Source organism: Dermacentor andersoni, chromosome 10 (genome assembly GCF_023375885.2).
Source record: "Dermacentor andersoni chromosome 10, qqDerAnde1_hic_scaffold, whole genome shotgun sequence".
Taxonomy (NCBI): Eukaryota; Metazoa; Arthropoda; class Arachnida; order Ixodida; family Ixodidae; genus Dermacentor; species Dermacentor andersoni.
This window is the reverse complement of record NC_092823.1, coordinates 93989901-94010385: the sequence shown is the minus strand read 5'-3', so window position 1 is coordinate 94010385 and position 20485 is coordinate 93989901. Positions and strand designations below refer to the sequence as shown.

At 45.6% G+C, this 20485-nt stretch overlaps 1 protein-coding gene across 3 annotated transcripts in view; it reads right to left on the bottom strand.

Moving 5' to 3' along the window:
* LOC126544383 (TBC1 domain family member 15-like) overlaps positions 1–20485 on the bottom strand; it is an 85925-nt gene that overhangs the window by 55089 nt on the left and 10351 nt on the right. For 2 of the 3 annotated variants that reach the window (XM_055062545.1, XM_055062546.1), the window contains exon 4: positions 16114–16354. In XM_055062545.1, the coding sequence (XP_054918520.1) occupies positions 16114–16354 (241 nt within the window). Of the gene's footprint in view, positions 1–12937; positions 13714–16113; positions 16355–20485 lie in introns of all 3 variants that reach the window. The other variant, XM_050191694.2, reaches the window with a different exon arrangement.

Below are 20485 nucleotides of genomic sequence, written 5' to 3'. Positions count from 1 at the left end.
TTGAGTTTTGCTCAACAGGCAGCACAATGCCATTTCACACTGACGGCATAGAATAGATTTCCACTGGCGATGACAACATATTAAAGATACATCTAATGCCCCATAATGCCTTGTGGTGTGTTTTCAATTTTTTTACAGGCGCAGAATTCTATTTATTCGGACAACCACGTAAATTTGTCAGTACTTCTTTTTCGCAATGTTGCATCTGCGTGGTTGCTCCAGGCCGCATCCCGACAAGCAGACCCTGTTGCGTTGCTTGAATATCGCGTGCATGTGGTTGACAATTTACACTGAGTGAACAGTGCGCAACAAACAGCATCCAGCTGGTGTGTGCCTCTGCACCTATGTTCCTGCCACATAATCTGAAAATAGTACGCTGAGTGACCAACTTTGGGTTAAAATATTTCGGAAACTAAGCCTTGTCAAAAAACATCAAACTGAATAAAGACATGATGATATGACTGTCTTCAAGTTACCTATATGAACAAGCACTGTGAATGCACTATTAAAAGGGTCAATAAACTTTAATTACGAACTTTCCCATGCACAGTGTGTTAACAAAGGGACTAAGGCAGCTGTGGAAGCCGTACTTGCATAGCTGGCATAGCATCTTAAACAAGCTCAGGGGAACTTTACCTTTGATGACTCCCGAAGTGTACAAATAATCACCTCCTTCAAAAGAACTACCAAGGTGCATAATCATAATCACAAGTGCTGTAGGCGGCATTGCCTGGCAAAAGAAGACTGTCACAGTAATGTTTGACATAAAGACAATATTCCTTCTTTCTAAACTATTTCTAGCTTTCTACTTTAATAAAATTCAGAATGTGTTCTCAACAACCAAAGAACTGTGAAAGGTCCCCCAACCACTCTGAGCTCAAAAATTTGATATGCTGTACACTTCTGTCAATCCGACTCCAGATAATTTGATCTTTTGGTTCAACCAATCCAGACCGAAAGTCCCGACAGGCACCCATACATTTCTGTGGTCCCAAGCTTCAGTTATTTCAATCACAAAATTGGCATTCACCAGATAATTCAAACATAACTGATCAGCTTCGCTTTAATTGATCAATCTATACTCAGCTTCGCCACAGTACACCATTGTTATGCAGTAATGTATACAAAGAATAGAAAGGGGCTACTCTCATGTGACATAGTATGCATTATGTAACTATACCCGCGGCACGCATAAGCAGTCTTTGACCACAGTACGAGCACCTAAATGCTAAATAAGCACACTGGCAGCCATTTAGAGTTGTTTCTGGCATTTATTCAGCAATTTGAGCCTTTGTTTCGACAAATATACATATATATTCTCATATATAAGACCATTAAAAGCGCCTAGTACGCATTCCTTAACTACGCATGCGCGCGCGCTCCATGCACTAAGAAAAAGCCATCTGTGTTTTGGGAAAGCTAGTGGAAAGGAAGGCAGTAAGGTGAAAAACTCCAACAGTCGAGGGGACGTTTAGGGCCAGCAAAAGAGCGAGGATCAACCTAGAGCTCTTAAGACCGGCCAGTAAACTTATTAGTCATCTCTGTGCTCTTACTGTGACTGGAGACGGCGTATGTGTGTTGGTTAAATTAAGGAACCGGTGCCATGTCTCATAAAAGTGACACCTTTCCCCTGCTTGGTATGCTTCACCGCATCATCCGTATGTGGCAAAGCTAACTTAGAAGGCAAATACTGCTAAGTGAATTAACACTGTGCTTCGGCGTTTTTTTTTTTTCTGTGTTTCGTGTAATTCGATCTGCCAGAAAATTCAACCAGTTTATAGGTCCTGTCAGGGTCGACTTAATGGAGTTCAACTGTCTAGTAAAGCTGTTTGTCTGTCTACAATGAACGGAAGCCGCAGGAATTTCTCGAAACGATGTAACAGCAAAGTTACACGTGTTTCATGAAAGACTGCAGTGGTTTCTCGCTCGCCTTCACTGTCTTCCCTCATGGGCATTGTTTCTTCCTCACAGCCTCCTCCTCCATACTCAGTCTGGCCAATTACATGAAGGCCACTGAAGCGTAGTGAAACCACTTATAGCGAACCACAAGAAAGGCTCTTTCCACCTCTGATTGCATTGCATTCAATGCGACGCTGACTGAATGAAAGCTTCATTGATAGATCAGTGTATACACGATTGGAGAGGTGCTCTCTCTTCTCAGAACACACAGCCAAGGCTGCGATTTTGTACCAATATCTTCTCCGATGCTGTCCTTTTGTACTTTTCGTCAGTGGTCAGAATGACACTCCACTCGCTTTATCAATGGGAGCAGCCAGTCATGAAAGGTAGAACATAAGAGTGGCGTAGATTCAATTCGAAGGCATCACTACGAAATTGCGACCCAGCTCTCATTATGTTAGCACTCTGGTATGTCGACAGTCGACCCATTCACAGCATTTACTCTGGTGACATCACACATGCAGCCTCGCTGCTATCACAAAGTGCAAATGAGGCATTGAAAAAGACCTCACAGGAGCACGAAATTGTCTTTCAAATTTGTTACTATCACACTGCACGCAGCACTGCCGTGTTCGGCGAAGAAGATTGTCACAGCGTTCGGTACACGCACAGTAGGTGTCTTTAAAGTGGATCGAAAATGTCGGGAGGTGGTTTAAGGATCCTTTAATATCCCATCCGATATGCAACCAGACCTAGCTGAACATTTGGTCTTGCAGTGAATTCCTCTAAGCACAGTCATTGTTTTGGATGCACCGATGTGGCAAGACAGTGATGTGTGGTGAGCAACTTCGGCCTACGAGATATACTGTGGCGGAGGGCTCCAGATTAATGTTAAATGCCTGGGTTTCCCTAATCCTGTCTGCACCTATTCTCATCAATAGCCCACTGTCGATAATTGCAGAATTGCATTTTGCCACTGCTCGAGTGCTCTCGTACAGCTAACACCGCCGAACTGGCTATATAGAAACTGCTTCTTCAGCTTAACCTTTCTGCTTTCTTTTTGCACAGCACGGCAATTTTTAACGTGCTTCCAGTGTCACCGCATAGTCGGGGTGATGAGCGCTCGTAGTTCCCAAGATAGCGTCGATGTGATGCGCCACTCCTCCATGGAAACAAGGAGCCCTACACAGCTAAGCCAGTGTGACATATTGGCATAGGGTTCTGGCATGAAATTCACAAAATTAAACTTTGACCTTCATTTTCACTTCTAACAATAAATTTATTACAGCAAAATATTGAAGATAGTGTTTTTGAAGATTAATTTATCAGTTAAACTAATTGTTTTTCTTTAACATCCGTTTAGCATAACAGATAAGACCAACCCTTAAATCTCTTTAAACCGGTGAGGTATTATTTCAAATTGTTATTTTCATTCATATGGATTGTTGATTCTTGATGGAGAAAATGAAGGACAACCTTCCCTTTCATGATTTTCTCAGCAAAACCTTAGGGCTGGCATGTCACTATAACAACATTTAAAGGCATCTTGTATGTGGGCCAAAGCCTTTCAACACTCTTTGGGTTGCGTTTGGTTTGTTTAGAATTCAGCCATAGTACTACTATATCAGTAAACAATTACAACTGTATAGATGAGACACCATCCAAATCGATGACATCACGGCAAGCTAGTGGAGTAACTTCAGAGTGGCGTCGCCACCCGTATTTAGTTTTTGTCTCTTTTGTGGCTTACTGGAGTGCGTTTCACAATAAAATTGCTCATGTTTTGCTATTAAAGAAGCATAATTTCATAATAAAGCTTGATTTATTGTTGCTATTCAGTGTCCCTTTCAATGAAGTTTCATCGCTTGTTCTGCAGCCCTTAGCTTGTTTACCAGATGTGGGAACATCTGATTTTCTCGCATCACCTGAAGTTTGTCTTCCCCACATGTCTCTGACAACTGGCATTTGTCTTCCCCATGTAACACGTGATGGTGGGGAGTAAGGATTGGTAGTTTTGTTTACAGCTGCGACGAGAAATGGCTTGAGTGTGCACTGCGATGGTGCTGGTATAAGTGAGGCACAAGAGAGACTTGCTTCTCTTGTGACATCTTCCTCTTTGGCTGCAGCCATGTCAGCGGGCACCGACAGGAATTATCTAAAGGAACTGACGGCTGCCCAGAATGTGTCACGAGATGTTGGTGGAAATAAAAAGATCATGATTTATAGTGATAGAGCTGAGCATGCGGTTTTGCAATATTTAAATAGGAATTGTAATTTTCAACTGGCACAGAAATTCATAAAAAATGGTAAGTCATGGCAACTTACGATGACACCTCTGTACTGCAGTATGAATGCACTAAGGTTACTGTACGCAAATCAGTCGTTACTTATTGTATCATCTTTGTCGATTTCAATCTTATGTATGCATTTGTGTTTATATAAGAGCTAGAAAAAGTTCACGTCATCAAGTGGCGCTGCTTCCGCTGCCACAAATGTAACAGCTGACATGTGAAAAGCCGTCACATCCTCCATTGCATGGCATACCACATGATTGCATTTGTGCACCACCTATGTTGCAAGTGAGTACCCAGAGTTCTGCAGTCTCCCATGTGATACGCAAAATGACATCAACTAATTGTGGTACAAATGGAAGCAGGCACTACATGAATTCACAACTAGTGTAAAAAGCATCACTTCACCTTCAAAATGTTAGCTTAGCTTAGCTAAAAAGAATGCCTTGGCTTGTATATGACTAACACAGTTTGGCAGGAAATCACAAAAGCGCGTAGCTATCCTGAAAATGATTCAACACTTCAGAAAACATAACTACCCTGGACATCGGCTTGATAAACTATATATTACTTTTTTTTACAGCTAGGACCGCACTAGGCTATTTCAATTCTGGCGTACAATGTCTATCACTTTCACCAATCACTGTATCCAGCATGTTTCCATCATACAACTTCAAAATCACAATCACGAGTGCAGATAAAAAAATTTTGACAAGAAATGTTCCCCGCCGTTTTCGGCATTACCACTGAAGAACTGGACACTGAGTGTTAAGTTTTTTCGTTGCCCTAAACAAATATGGGTGGCATAAAAATTGGTTGTCAGTCTCTTTAAATTCTAAAGTTTGATGTGCAAAAATCACGACTTGATTATGCATGCCACAATGGGGGCTCTGGATTAATTTTGACCACCTGTGTTTCTTTAAAGTGCAACAGTCTCTAAGCAGACACGCATTTTCTGTTTTCGCCCCTATTGAAATATGGCTGCCATGGCTGGGATCGAACCTGCGACCTTGAGCTGGGTAGCGCTATACCACAGCCACGAATTTACGAGGCAAGTTCAGACCACTCACTTGTCAGCACCCTTGCGGTCCTAGCCCGTACTACTTCGGAGCATTACTCTGGCATGCGCATACACAATCGCTCAGCCGCACTTTTGTTACAGGGCCATGCTTAAAGAGGACCAGCGTCAGACATTGGCAAAGATTATCTGCTTGGTAAGCTTGAGTGGTAAGTTGAACTTCCTCGATTCCTCGGCATAGGTCATGATACTCACTGACAAGTACACCGACTGATACTTGTCCCACTCGCATTTCACAGGCTTCACGGTAAGCTTTAGTGATTGACAAAGAGTGTGAGCGGACATGGGTGTGAATGAAAGTGAGTGCCGGTGAGTGTGATTGAATGTGAGAGAGCACCAGAGTGCCAGTCAATGGCAGTGGAAATGAGTCAGTGACATTGACCTTGAGTGTACGTGAGTGGCCGTTGGCGAGTGCGAGTGGACATGTGTACGTACGAGAGTCAAAGTCGGTGAGTATGAGTAGTCGTGTGTAGGAACGTACACGAGTACACACTGAGCATGAATGAGTATACATAGCCTGCAAAAATACTGATGAGGGAATATCGGCTTCTTCTGCATACCTATGCTCGTCAGTGTGTCTCCGTCAAGTATCTACGTATTCCTTGTACATATTTTGGCTAACTGGCTTACTAAATGCAAAGAGTTATAAATGGCCTTTTTATTGTGTGTGTGTATGTCTGCACTACTTTTTAGTCATTTCTTGTAGTTCCCAAGAGCACTTGACAACCCTACAAAGTATCTTTGTCAACCTCCAAGTTTCAGCTCCAAAGAGAGGTTAGCACTTGTAGACTGTGCTGATAGCATGCTTCGCTCTTCATTTATACTGAAACCTTGTATAGCGAAACAAGATATAAAAAAATAATGGATATAACGAAGAAAATGAAATTCACCTTTAAATCCCCTTAGAGATCCATGTATTTGAAGCCTTGCTTTAACGAAGTGAAATTGTCCTTCTAGTGGTTATAAGGAAATAGATTTGTCTCTGAAACCAAAAATACACGATCGTAAGAAGCCGAGTACATCGCTTTACATGGGGTTTGGCACTCATTCACAGTGCCATCTCAAAACTTTTGGAGCTCCCCATCAAATACGTCGTCAAACACTGGTCTTTCTCAACACCGCACTACTGTAGCTGCGTACCTGTGCACAAGCAGCAGCTCACTATCGCACTTCTTCACTGACCTCTCCCCTGTGCACATACCTGGCTGCGCCCACTGCCACACTGCATGGCCACATGTGGCAATGTGAAAGATTAAAAGATTTGTGCAGCATGCTAGCAGGCACAGCTGGACCTGGCCTCTGAAATTTCCTTGGCGCAATCTGGTAGCTGGTGTGGAAGCCTGCAGAAGTCGCGCGAGTTGCGGTGGTGCAAAAAATTTGTGTGTTCTCTCCTCTCCCTCTCTACGGAGACCGTGCAGGCAGCCACAGCTGGGTGTGGCCTTCATGATCTCCCCGGTGCAATCTCGGGGGTCACACCTAGGCTGTGCATTCCCTTTTACCTCTCCCTGCGGTGAGCTGCACTGCCTGGCAGCTGGGCATAGCATCTGATATCGCATTGGCATTGGTGCAATCTGGAAAGCCATAAGCCGGCCGAGCCAAGCCGGTGCAGTGAAGTTCGCTTGCCTCCTTGATCACACAGCGGAGCACTGTGTTGTGTGCCACAGACGTGCTGCTCGACTTTGATGAGCCAAGTGGAAATCAAACACGAAAGACCATGACAATGGAACAGAAGGCAACTAGCTAAAGGCTCTCGCGTCAGGTGCTAAGAAGTAGCATGCATGCTGCATACGCTGAAGATTCTTCTGTTGTTTTATTCAAATTTTATCAAATCTATGGATGTTTAGCTGTTCCGCGTGCCGCAAAGCTGTTTTTTATTTCCATGTTTGCAATTCTGCACCCTACTGGGTGCACAATTGCACTCAGTAGTTAGGGTACTAATGGGATTAGACGTTCCTAAAGCATTCGATAATGTGAAGCATTCGGCCATATTGTAGTCTTGGAGCTCTCAATGTGAGCACAAAGACTTACAATTACGTAAAGGATTTTCTTACGAATAGAACTACAATGATCAGGTTGGGCGGGTCGTCATTGGAAGTTATTAAACTGGGAAGCAAGGGTACGCCGCAGGGGTCAGTTTTGTCGCCCACCTTGTTTAACGTCGCGATGATGGGTCTCACCAGGAAGCTGGCTGGCATAGAAGGACTGAACCACATGCTCTATGTGGACGATCTCGCACTATGGATGAGCAGAGGCAGTGAGGGGCAGATCGAGGTGGCAGTGCAGAGGGCAATCAAAGCTATCGAGAAATATCTGGAGCCGATTGGCCTCCAGTGCTCGGCGGAGAAGTCGGAGGCCCTTTTCCTAACACCGCAGGCACAGTGACGGGGAAGGGGCAGGGACCTGGGATACGGCATCGAGCTGCGGGTAAACAGCAACATTATTCACACTGTCGACAGTATCAGGGTCTTGGGTTTGCGGATTCAAGTGAGCAGGAAAAATGCAGAGACGATTCAACGACTGCAAGCGAGTACCAGCTAGACGTGCCGATTACTCAAGCGAATAGCGAACGAACACGCCGGTATGACGGAGGCGAACCTCCTGAGGTAACTGCAATCTTCCGTAATTAGCAGGGTCGTATATGTACCCCCTTGCCTCGAATTCACCAAAGCAGAGAAAGACAAGGTCGATATCATTATTAGGAAGGGGATCAAGATATGTCTCGGTCTTCCCCCGAACACATCAACGAACAGAATCTTAAGTTTACGGGTGTCCAACACCTTAGACGAGCTCATTGAAGCGGTGGCAGTATCGCACTATCAGAGACTGCTGCGTAATCGGGCTGGTAGAAGGATCCTGGAGCGGCTGGTGTTCAAGATTCAGGCATGTTCCAAGCAGACAGGCAAAGTACCACCGCGAGTCAGGGACAGGCTGAGAATACTCCCGTTGCCCAAGAATATGGACCCGGTGCATCACGCGAGCAGATGAAGGGACAGAGCTGAGGCGCTGCAGAAAAGAGTGGAAGGCAGGCAGGATGTGATATACACGGATGCAGCCGTAATTATACACAAAAACGGAGGCCCTGCCTCAGCGTGGGACATTTAGGAGCAACAGAGGCGGAAGAAGTCGCCATTGCGTTGGCTCTGCCTCAAAAGAATGTGAGAGTTATTGTTAGTGATTCGAAATCTGCAATCAGAAATTTTGATGCGGGCAGGATCTCGGCTGAAGCTGTACACATATTAACCGTCGGGCAGCCCCCGGCGGAGCAGGTTTCGCTAATCTGGACACCGGCTCATCAGGGCTTGCGAGGGAACGAGAAGGCACATACGCTAGCCCGAGGTCTCACTTTCCGGGATCCCAGCGCTGTCTCAACAACCCCCCCAAGTGAGGAACCCCTACAGACTGGTGACGAACTGAACACTTTTCAGGAAATTCTCAACCATTATAAGCTGGGGCGTAAGACTTACCCGACAGCGGATAAGAACGTTACTAAAAGCAAGGAAGTTATGTGGAGGAAGCTGCAAATGGGGGTATTTACGAACCCAGATCTGTTGAGCAAATAGCATCCCTCAGTGTAGGCATTGTGATGGTATAGCGGATTTAGTCCACATGGTTTGGTCCTGTCCTAGCTTTGATGAGCCAGATAGATGTAGAGAATCCTGGGAGTCGCTACTCAACGAAGAAGAAAATGCTCAACGACAGGTCATCGGTCTCGCCCTGACTGCCGCCGCGTCCCAAGGGATCCCGGCCAACGGTTAGGGAGGATGAGTGTGGGTTTAGGCCGAAGCCTCTACCCCGTCATCTATTTGACGAATGCAAATAAAGACACTTCTCCCTTTTTCTCTGGCAGTCCTTCAGAGCTATTTCAGACATGGCTTTGGCGATTTGAGCCCTTGAGGACGGTCAAAGGCATGCATTTGTTTTTTTCCGACTGCCAGATTTTTCAGACGTTTTCACAGTCCCCAAGTCTGAAAAATTATTGTTGATTGCACCTCCAAGATACTGTGTGCAGATGGCTATGTGGAGCCACGGCCGAGGTAGAGGAGGAGATGCATGATCCCCTGCCCGTGATGCGACACATTTAGGCAGCGTGAAGCTGCCAAGATTTTGATTCATTGGCCACCATTAATTCTGATGAGCTGAAATTCTTCAATGTGCGCCAAAAGCCAGGTACACAAATGCTATTTGTGTGCTGCCCTACCTTGGAATGTGGCCGCTCTGGTCAGAAAACGAACCTTTGAGCTCATGCTCGACCGTTGAATGCTGAAGCCACAAAGGCTCCACAGTGCATAAGCTGTAAGAAACAGTCATTGCAAGAACTAAGTGGAGCAACAGCTACTGCTGTTGCGACAGTGATGTTTTACTTTTGGTGGCACTTATTATTCTCCCCTGTATTAAGTCTCTTCTAAGACATAGCTCACACGATAATACAGGAGAGACACTGTGCAATTGCTACCACAGAGATACACATGACGCACCAGTGTGTTACAATGTCATGAATATGCTGGGTTAATCTGGTGCCTGTGAAGATGGCATAAAATGCATAACAACCAGGCGCAAATGCCCAGACACTGCCGGTGGCACAAAAGACACCTGAACCTGCATAGTGCAAGAACATTTGACACATTTTGCGACTCCCATAGTATCCAGCCTTTTGCTCCAGATGCTGAAGTGGCAAAACAGACAAATCAAAGGTATTTCAGTGTCACTGCACCTACGTGCAAAGCAATGCAACTTACGAAGTGCTTACGTGTATTGTGCAAGGGGTACTATTGAGCATAAGGAACAACTACACTACAGTCTTAATTCTCCCTATGACACTTTTCTACAATGCTGCGCACATTGGTAATGCATGTATGGGCCTGCAAAATTTAGCTTATCATTTTTCTCTTTAATTTGTTTCACGGGAAAATTTACTATATTTAAGGTCTGCTTCTACTGTATGTACGAACATGTACTGTAAGTTTACTTGGAAATCAGCCCTCGTGCATACAATTGTTTATTCATCCATTGTGTAGTTGGGCGCTGCCAAAGTTCACGAACAAAAGCCAAGGCTCTCTGTTAAGTAAAGCACAAAGGCAACCGAGTCGCATCCTTAGAGAGCCCCTCACCAGACGCTATTTCAAATTACTGTTATATACTGGAACTTCTACAGTGAAGTCTAGCAAGCATATTACTGCAAAAATTTTCCAAATTATTTCATTATTAAAGGAGATAACCATAATCGAAATGTTGTATCACAAGTTGCAAGGTGGTGAACTTTCCTGTCAATATAGACACCCTTTCCCTTTGCTTCAACTACCATCCACAAGTGACATCCCTTCCCTGCCTTTCTCCCATGACAGAGCAACACCTCCAAAGAGAAGGGACCATGTCACTTTTCAGTGGTGGTCTTTCACGTCCTGCAAAGTATTTACTGAAGCTACGCACCATAATCGGCGATGTTGCAGGCAGTGCATTTTAGATAGAGGCGCTTGTGCATGTCACCTTGATTATCCGAAACCAGGGGCTCTCTTGGTAGGCTTTCCTTTCAACATTTGACTTTTTTAGCGCCATCGGGTGCTTTGACACTTTGCAAACACAATTGCTAGTGAGTAATCTACACACCAAGCTTGTCTCTTTGAAATGCCAAAACTTGGTGAAGAGCCCTTTAGGCTTTAGTTAGAATTTTCATGCAGCTTCCACATCAGCCTGAATGGCCCCACGAACTGGCTCCATGAATTGACTCCCGTTCCCCTTGACGAGACAGCTCACGTTAGCAGCCATTCCATTTCAACTTAACTGAAGAAATCTTGCAAGCTCCATTGAAGGCTGCATGCTTTCAATGTGAAATCTCGTGCATGACACTAGGCTCACCATGTACGGCAGTTCTGTTGAATAACGGCAGCAGTGTAGGCCTCCTCGCAAATTAAAGCTGGCACACTTATAACCTGCACCTTCTGCAACAATCGCACCACAATTTGTGCCTGTTTCGACCCATGCACCCTTCATACTTGTGTCAATGATGTCAAGCATCTGTTATGCACAGTAACTATGACGACACTGTCTGTCCAACACTATAGTCACTTAAGCTCACAGCAGAAACAGCCTGCTACTTTGAAGCCTTGTCATCAAGGCTCGGCAGTGCTTAACCTTCGTCTAAATTTTGATTCAATTACGTGGTGGTTTTAACATCCCAAGGCAACAAGGCTGGGATGTCTCATGATGATTTCTTTTGGCATCCCCTTCGAAACAGAGCAATCACAAATAGCCACCTAGCTTGCTTGAGCCAATCAGGTAATCTATACATGCTTTTCAGTCTCATACTTCGTCTGCATATCCTTTATCTTTTTTTCTATTCCTTAAAGTTTATATATCTACCTTGTGTTCCTTGCCTATGCCTGTAACAGATCAGATCCTACCAATCTCTTCTCTGATTTTTTTTTTTTTTTCCGCCAATACTATAAATGTCTCTTGCTTATCTCGACTGCTGGATGGTCGATCTTTCCGTCCACTCTCACATACCAGCGCTTCTGGTAGGTGTAGGTTATCTACTGGTCTCGCTGGGTGAATGCCTTCACATTACATTAGGATGCGCTGAGTGGCCTTTTTTTTTTTTTTTTTTGCTGCAGCAGACACATACCTCATCTTGTTGTGAATATTTGCTCCAGTATGTCTGTCCTTAGGCAACCAGCTCAGGCCTCGAATAGCAAGGCCTTTGTGTTATGCACAAGTGCAGCCATGAGAAGCCAAGTGCCCCCTATCCATCCTTCATACAGGCATGATGGGTGCACTCATTTAGGCTAATTTTGACTTCAGGACCTCTAGTATACGCCGACACTTCAGGGCACAAGCGCTTCTGGAAAGATTAATGAGTGCAAAGTGAAGACAAAGACAGGGTTAGAAGCACGCAGAGGGACAAACATTCATGCAGTCTACGTGTTTCTAATCCCGTCTTCACTTCACATATGTTAATCTCTTCAACAGATATGAACCAACTAGGCTCGCAAGGAGCAATCTTAAGTACTTCGGGACTCCACCACCAACACAAGGTAGCCCCGGTGGACCAGAACAGAGGCCTCAAATTTCTTCAGAAAGAGAAGACTTCAAAGGAAGCGAGAAAGGGCAGCCCGACCTCAAGTTCGGCATGCTGTTTCACATTATCCCAGTGCAAAGTAAGAAAAGAAAGAAAGACGTGAAAAAGAACCTTTACCAGTAAACAATGGGTCGCATTACTCACTGTTAAGTAGACATTTAATACAGAAATCAACATCGTACTGTTACACCAAAAGTTGCTTAAGGTATTACTGATGAGCGTCTGGAACCATCTCTTCAAGTGAGCCCTGTCAATCGCCGCGGCTATCTACATACAGTCACGAGCAATACGAAAGAGAATGTATAATTTGTTCTTAAGCAACGTTTACATGTGATGCGGAGGTTTGAATCTCTTATGTTAATATGCAAAATGTAGTGTTCCCACTCTACATATCCAGTCACAAGGAACACCTTTATGCGAGACATGCGCATCCAACAACTAAAGCCTCCTGAAGGCAAATTAGGGTGTTTTCGTTCGTATTGCTCAAGGGGACATTTTTTGCAGTGAAACAAATGCAAGGTGCAACATAAGCAAAAGCCAATCAAGACACGAGCAAAACAAAGTAAAAAAAGAAGCCCACAGAGGCAGCTCACTCACCGTTCTTTGAGCCATCGCTCAAAAGTTCCCGCCGCTCCCTCTTGGCCTTGAGGAACAGGTTTTGCCACTGCTTCTTCACTTCGGCGACACAGCGGCCGCCCGGGTGGTGGCTGTTCAGAATGTCCGTCACCTCCTTCCACCCATCGAGCTTGTCCTTCTTGCTCATGCCTTCTGCCAGCCGAGGGTTGATCAGCATCCTGCGCTTCTTCAGCAAGGACAGCAGTTCCATCTTCTCCTCCGTAGGCCAGTGCGGGCCCCTCCTGCGGACAGCATGGATGGGCCTGGGATGCGGGCTTCCGGATTGACCGGGGGCTTGGCTCCGCACGTCAGTTATGACCAAGCCACTGGGGAACGAGGGCACCGCCGGAGGCGGCTGAGGGGACGGCGGAGGTGGTGGCGTCTGCTGCACCACGAATCGTACGGGGTGTGGCGGGACTTGCGACTGCTGGCCGTTGATCGGGGGATGGCTTCCCTGGCTCAGGAGAAGCCGCATGGCTTGCTGAGGCACTAGCCGTGTCTGGCCATCCGGCTGGCTTTGAACAATGACGTTGGGGGCCCGCGATACGAAAAGCTGAATGGCATGCGGAGGCTTCGCCAAAATAGGCCTTGCGGCAGGGGTGCTGTCGTCGGCAGTACTGCTGGAATGGCTCGCAGAATTGTTCGTAGGTTGGCTCGCGGAATGGCTTGCAGCATTTTCGACCGCTTGCTCTGTGGCTGGACTCATGTCCTGGCGTGGAGTCGCGTGGACGAGGGAGTACGGGTCTGCCGGGTCGCTCCTTGAAGGCCCGGGAAGGAAAAGGTCCGCAGCAGACGGCGAAAGCGAGGAATTACTGTCTGTCTCTCGAACTGCTAGCGGTCGAATCGCTTTGGCGGCCGCAAAAAACGGGGCGGAACGGCACCAGTGCAGTCAAGCAATGCTCGTCGGGAGGAAAAAAAGGAGAGTACAGCATAGAAGCAGAAGTTAGACGAAGTCGTTTAGAGATGCACCGTCACGTCAATGGTTAAAGAGAAGCAGACGACGTGCATCTTGGTAAAAAAAAAAGTCTCCAAATTGTTTTTCTCTCTCTTAGCTTCACTGGCAATGCCAGATGGAGGCCAATGCAACTAAGTTGGCTGTTTGTCTGACTGAAACATTCACCTGCTACGGAGCAGCAAAGGTAACTTCACTACACGCTGAACGGCTAGGACAACATACAATGATAATGTGCCACACTCATTCCAGGTTTGCTTGCATTCCCATTACCACGAGGGGTTCCCATGTGCAACCATTCACCGAAAGACACGACAAACTACTCCGAGCAAAATGCTCCCAATCTGTACTTTTCATGCCTTGTTCATGCCCATGCCACATCGCAGCGCCCTGGCGGCACTGCCCCCTGGTAATGTTTAGGCACTGCTCCATAATGCAGCATGCAAGACAAAATCTCACATGCCAAGTTTTCTCGCAACATGCAACCTTCTGAAGAAAAATTCCAAAAGTCATTGCCAGCGAAATACACTTTTTATAGGAAAGGAGGAAGAGGACCAAGCTATAGCAAAGCCACTTAGTACCTTTTCGTAATGATTACGAGTATTTTTGCACAGCGTTACCATTCTACTGTCACCATTACCCGGTAATGGTATAACAGTAATGCTATGCTAAAGACACCTTGCAGTGACGAAAATATTGAAAGGATGAACATGTAGTAACCCTACTCCACCTCAACAGCCTTTCTCATGACTCACCAACTTGCACAGCAGTTTCACCCCCTAAACTGGAACTTACCACTCACACATTACCAACACCCCCTTGATACAAACCACTAGCTTCAATTTCTTTACCTGGGTACTGCACTCTAGACAAACAGTCACACAAACACACTCAAGTACGCCGGCGACATGCTTAAATATTCGATAATGCAACAAGTGTTGTCACAATGCAAGCAAACACACGGCTATGAGTGGCACAGTAATGAGAGTCAAGAACCTTTAAGCACTGTGGGTCGTAATTAGTTCAAACCTCAAACACGAGGGTTGTTGGACCGTTCTGCAAAGCAGCGATCCCATCTAGGCAAATTAGTGAGCTCAGCTTTGACCGAGGCATAAACCTCTTGACACGAATAAACGATGGGCAGGCCCCAATAATAATTCCAGGGCACTGCAACAGTGTAAGCATCAAGCTTTTCTATCACAAAGCACTGTGAACATTGTTTGCTTGGAAAACAAAAAAACCTGCAACAACCTCCGCCTGCCTTGTCAGTTATGAGACGTCTTCATTTTTTGCAGTGCCTCGTGATGGTGACTAATGAAGTATGTATGGCCAATGCAGACCCTGCTTATCGGTACACTGCAATAAGCGCAATAAGCATTATAGTTTTTAAACATTTGGGAGATAGCGTAGGCAGGCCCCTGGCTCACTTCGGCATTTACAACTTACCCTAATTTGTGGAAGAATTGCTCTCTTCAGGACCATCTGAATATTCCTGCCTTTTAGGAACAAAAATTTCATCCCTTTATTTCTCGGCAACCAACCAATAAGCCCACCTCACATTGTTCAGATGGTGCTGGACAGGATATGCGAAAAGGAAAATCGTCAAGTACGTGAACATAACAAAAAGCTAAAAGGAAAGCCATTGCAGAAATCCCAATGGGTTACCTTTGCACCTTCATGCTACAGTCGGGTGAGGGGACAATTTTTCCCTTTTGTGAACCATCGTCTATATTGCAGGCTTCCGCAGAACCCATTTGCCATATTCAACATCTTTGTGCTTCACGTTATCGGTTAATTCAACCTCGCAGTGCAACTTGCTAGCCTTCAGGTTAGCTCAGATGACGGAGTGGTCGCCCCGGAAAGGTGCCGGCAATCAAACCAGGACAAATTTTTCGTCAACTGCAACGCTTTCTTTCCGCGAAGTAGGTTACTCATGGGTTACTTTTCTAGCTTTGTGCATAGTCAGGCAGATGACAACTCTTGCCTTTCACAAGCCTTCCTCAACCTTGCGAGATTCCACAGAACTGATTTGCCATGAGCAAGATGAGAGTGAAAGTGAAGCCAAGTTCAACGGCCAAGCACCTCTGGTCCGCGGTGGTGAACCAAACGAACCCTTGCGCCCCCTAGCTCTCGCTAACATAAAGCGTGCAGACAGCTAAGAAAAAGCAGCATTCGTCGTTTTGACAGACGGCAACACTTGGCTCACCTTTTGAAGGAGATGTGTTCGTGCAGGGCACGGATGAAGTGCTCGTAACGACGCTCGATGAAAATGAAGGTGGGGAGGCGCGTGCCGTCGCTCAGGTTCAGCGTGAGCTCGTGCGTGTCGGCGACCTGGCGGCACCGGTACGAGGTGAGGTCGGTCACCTCGAACGACACGGTGGTGTGCGGCCCAGGCGAGGGCGAGTCACCTGCGGAGGTCCCGTTCTCCTTCTTGATCTTCACAGAGTCTGAAATGAGAGGTTCGTCGATTAACCCTTTGGACACTACCGGATGTTTCTCTCTTCTACTTCTATTGACACATCTTTAGCTTGCCGTTCTTTTTTTGTGTGAGATGCGAAAAAACAACACCTGCAACTTTCCAAAGACACTAAGTCTTTGGAAAGTTGCAGATGTACTTTGATCCGAACAACTCATACATAACAGACAGCGAAGCTGTACAAGGGAGTTCTCACACCCTCCGGAAGTCCTAAAGTCTGCTTTGAGTGTGCAAGTGCTCCACTATTCCGGTGCCATTCCTTTGCTAAACCTGAGCTTTCTCAAGTGCTTCACTATATATCCGAGCTTAACACAATAGTCCTCCATTAATTAGACTGGTTAATTAGATTTTACGGTTTCATTCCATTCCAAATGAAAGTCCGGCTGCCGTTAGTGCATTTCTATGCGCCCGAACTGTTGTCATATTTATCCTAAAATTGGCTTTCGCAGAATAATTTGAACTTGACCAGTGTGTATGCATGCACCTAACCCCCATGGCGACTCTAATAGCGAACCACCTTAGTGGCAGCATGTCTCAGTGGAGCCCAGGAAAAAGTGACTTCGTTAACACACATCATGTCCCGTCAAAAACGTCCATTTTTAGCATGCCTTAGGAAGATATTAAGCAATAATGGTGGCTCACAATGTATGATTACGGTATTTACCCAAATGTAATGCGTGCCTTCTTTTTCCAAGAAAATTGGGCCGTATATTGCCTGAGCACTATAATAGGATACGAAACCAAAACGATGCTAGCAAAATTTGCATGGTTTACCGCACAACACAGCTGTATTCCGAAAAAGCCGACTTTAAAAAATCGCACAGCAAGGGTGACTTTCGGGAAATCTACCGCCATTGGTCCCTTGCCCATTCTTCTTGCTAAAAATTCAGTTGGACATTAGGTTTCTACTTTGTTTAGGAGCTTTAGAGTCATTTATATGTTAAAATTTAATTTTGGGGCGTGTCAGAATTGGGCAAACACTGCCAAATGAATCAGCAGTATGTTGTGGCATTTCTTTTCTTTCATCTTGCTTATTTCGACGCACCGGATAATTGGATCAATTTCATCAGTCCCATCATGATCTAATTAATGGAAGTCACCTATACTTCTACATTCCCCTTTATATCTGACACATGTTCCCGCACGGTGTGCTGGCTCTACTGAAACCGGCGTCTGGCTGCACGTTCCGACGGCCATACAGGGCTGCGGCAAATGGCTGTTCTTAAATGTGGCTCATCACTAACGCCGGCATCTGGCTGCAGATTCTCATTGACACCCTCGTCGCACGGCCACTTCTTCTTTGGGCTTCAATGCAGGCTGTGTTGCTGCCTTTTCTTTGATTAACAAATGATTCTGACCATGCCGCCGCTTGCCTCTAACTGCTTGCACTGGCTTTTGCCACTGCTGCACAAGAACCATTGCAAAATTTCCCTCAACGTCTTCGCTGCAATATCTTCGCCATGACTGAAGCACCATAAATGATTTCGCACAATACACTGTTCTACAAAGTGGGAGGTGAATGCACCATAATATCGTTACGCACTGGCTCGCTATGTTCCTGCAATGTTTCACAGCTCAAGAATACCTGCACGCAGCACTATTTTTATGGCCAACATTACCATACCTAACGAGACCGCTACACGACATCAGCAAATCTTGCTCTGCTTAATATTGCCATTATAATGTTGACCACAAAAAGTAGGCCATTTGAAAAGCAACTTTACTATTTTATTAAAATATATTGTTACCCAAGCTTCGTAGTGCCATTCTTTTACTGTACTTGTATGACTATAATGCGAGTTTCTTGTTTCTTTTTTTTTTTTATTTCCGATCTCAGAATGCACCTTGCGATATATTTGGGTTGCTGACACGACTATAACACAATTTCATTTTCTTAATTTTTTTATGCTGTTTGGAACTGCAGAGAGCTCAACCACTAGGCTACCACCACAATCGCTTCCACACACAGAGCAGCGTTTGAACGCGCACAATGGAACACAGCTTAGCTGTGTCCAATTGTGCTGCAGGCACTTCTGAAGTGCTGCCTGTCCAATAACCTTGGCGGCATGGTGGACGACGCCGTACTTGTTCACAATGGAAAGGACAATGGGAAAGACATCAGCTGTGACGAGTAAACATCACTGTATTTTGTGACGGCAGCGTGCAGTCACAATGATTAAAGCACCCTGCGGGCATCCACTTTTATGCAAGATTTCCACAATCTTTTCCGTATCACCTTGCATTATCATCGTAATACAGTCAAGTTTAGATAACTAAAACTTTAAGAATTTCAAATCAAAAGCTCACTGAATGGAGAACTTGCGTGCAGTGCCCTGTTAAGCAGCGCATGTGCACTAAGTGAGCACGAGCGGCAAGTTCTGAAAGTGTGGCTTCACGGCAAAGCAGTGCGTGCTGCCGCGAAGCCACACTTCTAGGCAAACTTTTCGCTGCTGTGAAGCCACACCTCAAGGCAAAATTCGCATATAACCCCCACCCCGACTCTACTGTTCATTTTAACAATTTTTTTTTACACGGGTTGTATGCCCCAAAATATGGTACTTGCAATGGGAGATTAAAGCTCCAGACGACGCTGAGGTCGTACACGACACCACGCGAGTTGGCGTGCTGTTGAGGGCATGGTCAGCAGAGTGGTATATTCAATTAAACTGTTGTAAATGCTTATGCGCTTGGATTACAGGGTGTTTAGGCACATTGAAGTACATAAAACTGTGACCAGACCATAGAGCACCTGTTCCAACAAACAGGAATTTCGAATTACCATACAGACTCGCGTAAGGGCCACACTTTTCTTCTTTTTTTTTTTCACAATTCTGACGAGGTGCAGCCCTTTACATGGGATCGAACCTCTTGGTCAAAATGGTGCCCGAGCAGCCAGTGAACACCCCAGGTCCTCGACAGACAGGTAAAGACGTTTCTCTCATAGCTGTGAATACGATGACTCGCGAGAAGAAAAAGAGAAGTAGTTTAATGATTGAAAAATGTGGAGAGGTCGGCCGGAAAATGGAGCATCTGGCCTGCTACTCTACGTAAGGGGAAGAGGGGAAGAAAAAGGGTCACAATGGGGGATGATAATGGGAGGAACGAGGTGAAGGACACATTGCATAAGTGTTATCACAAGCGTGAGTCCAGGCCACTGTTGCCTGAGAAACGTGAAAGAGCACGCATTGTCTCTATCGTCTGCCAACTCCGTGGCCATGCGCCTATCAAGAGGTCCTCCGACAGCGGTCTACTGTGTAAATGTCTCAAGGTAGCTGCCATTGTCAGTCTTTCGCGCGCATACTCAGGGCACACCACGAGCACATGTTCTATAGTCTCTACAATGCCACACACTGAACAGTCCGGGGAGTCTGTCCATCCAATGACGTGCAAGTATTTGCGCATGAAGGCGACGCCTTACCGCAGTCTGCGTATCAAGCATGTATGAGGGGGTGGAATTCCATGCAGAACAGGAAATTGCATATCGGGATCCAGCCTTTTAAGGCGGACGTGACGAGCGTCTGGCTGGGCGCAGTATCTTCTCGTCGCACTCCTCATTAATTCCGACAGGAGGCATGTGATGCGTCCGGTCTATCTGTTGGTACCGGAAGGGGAAACTCAAGTGCGTGCTGGCATTTTCCTGCAACACTGGGGGAAGAGCACTTGAGGAAGCTGCATGGCGTGCACTTGCCACTCGATTGTACATGCCTCGTGTATTTTCTTGTTCACATGGTATCTAGATTGTATCATATGATCTCATATGATCATATGATATCATATGATCGGAGTTTTATAATATATGGACCGATGGTGCCAAAAGACTAAGTTTTTCAGGAAAGTATCAACCGGTAAAAGAAGAAGCGTAACTGTGTTAGGTCATTTCTTGTGTTCTCGCTCGCAAACGTTGTCATCGGGAAATCATGTGAAATGGGATCGTATTAACACTTTTCTTCTTTTTTTCAAGAGATCAAACATTGCCCCTCACATTTTATTCCTTGTCACATTATCTACATGCAAATACAGTATGTGCGAAAAGCATGCCGCAAAGTTTCTACAACTCCAAAAATATGGTCCAGTTCTTCTTTAGGAATAGACTGAGAACCAC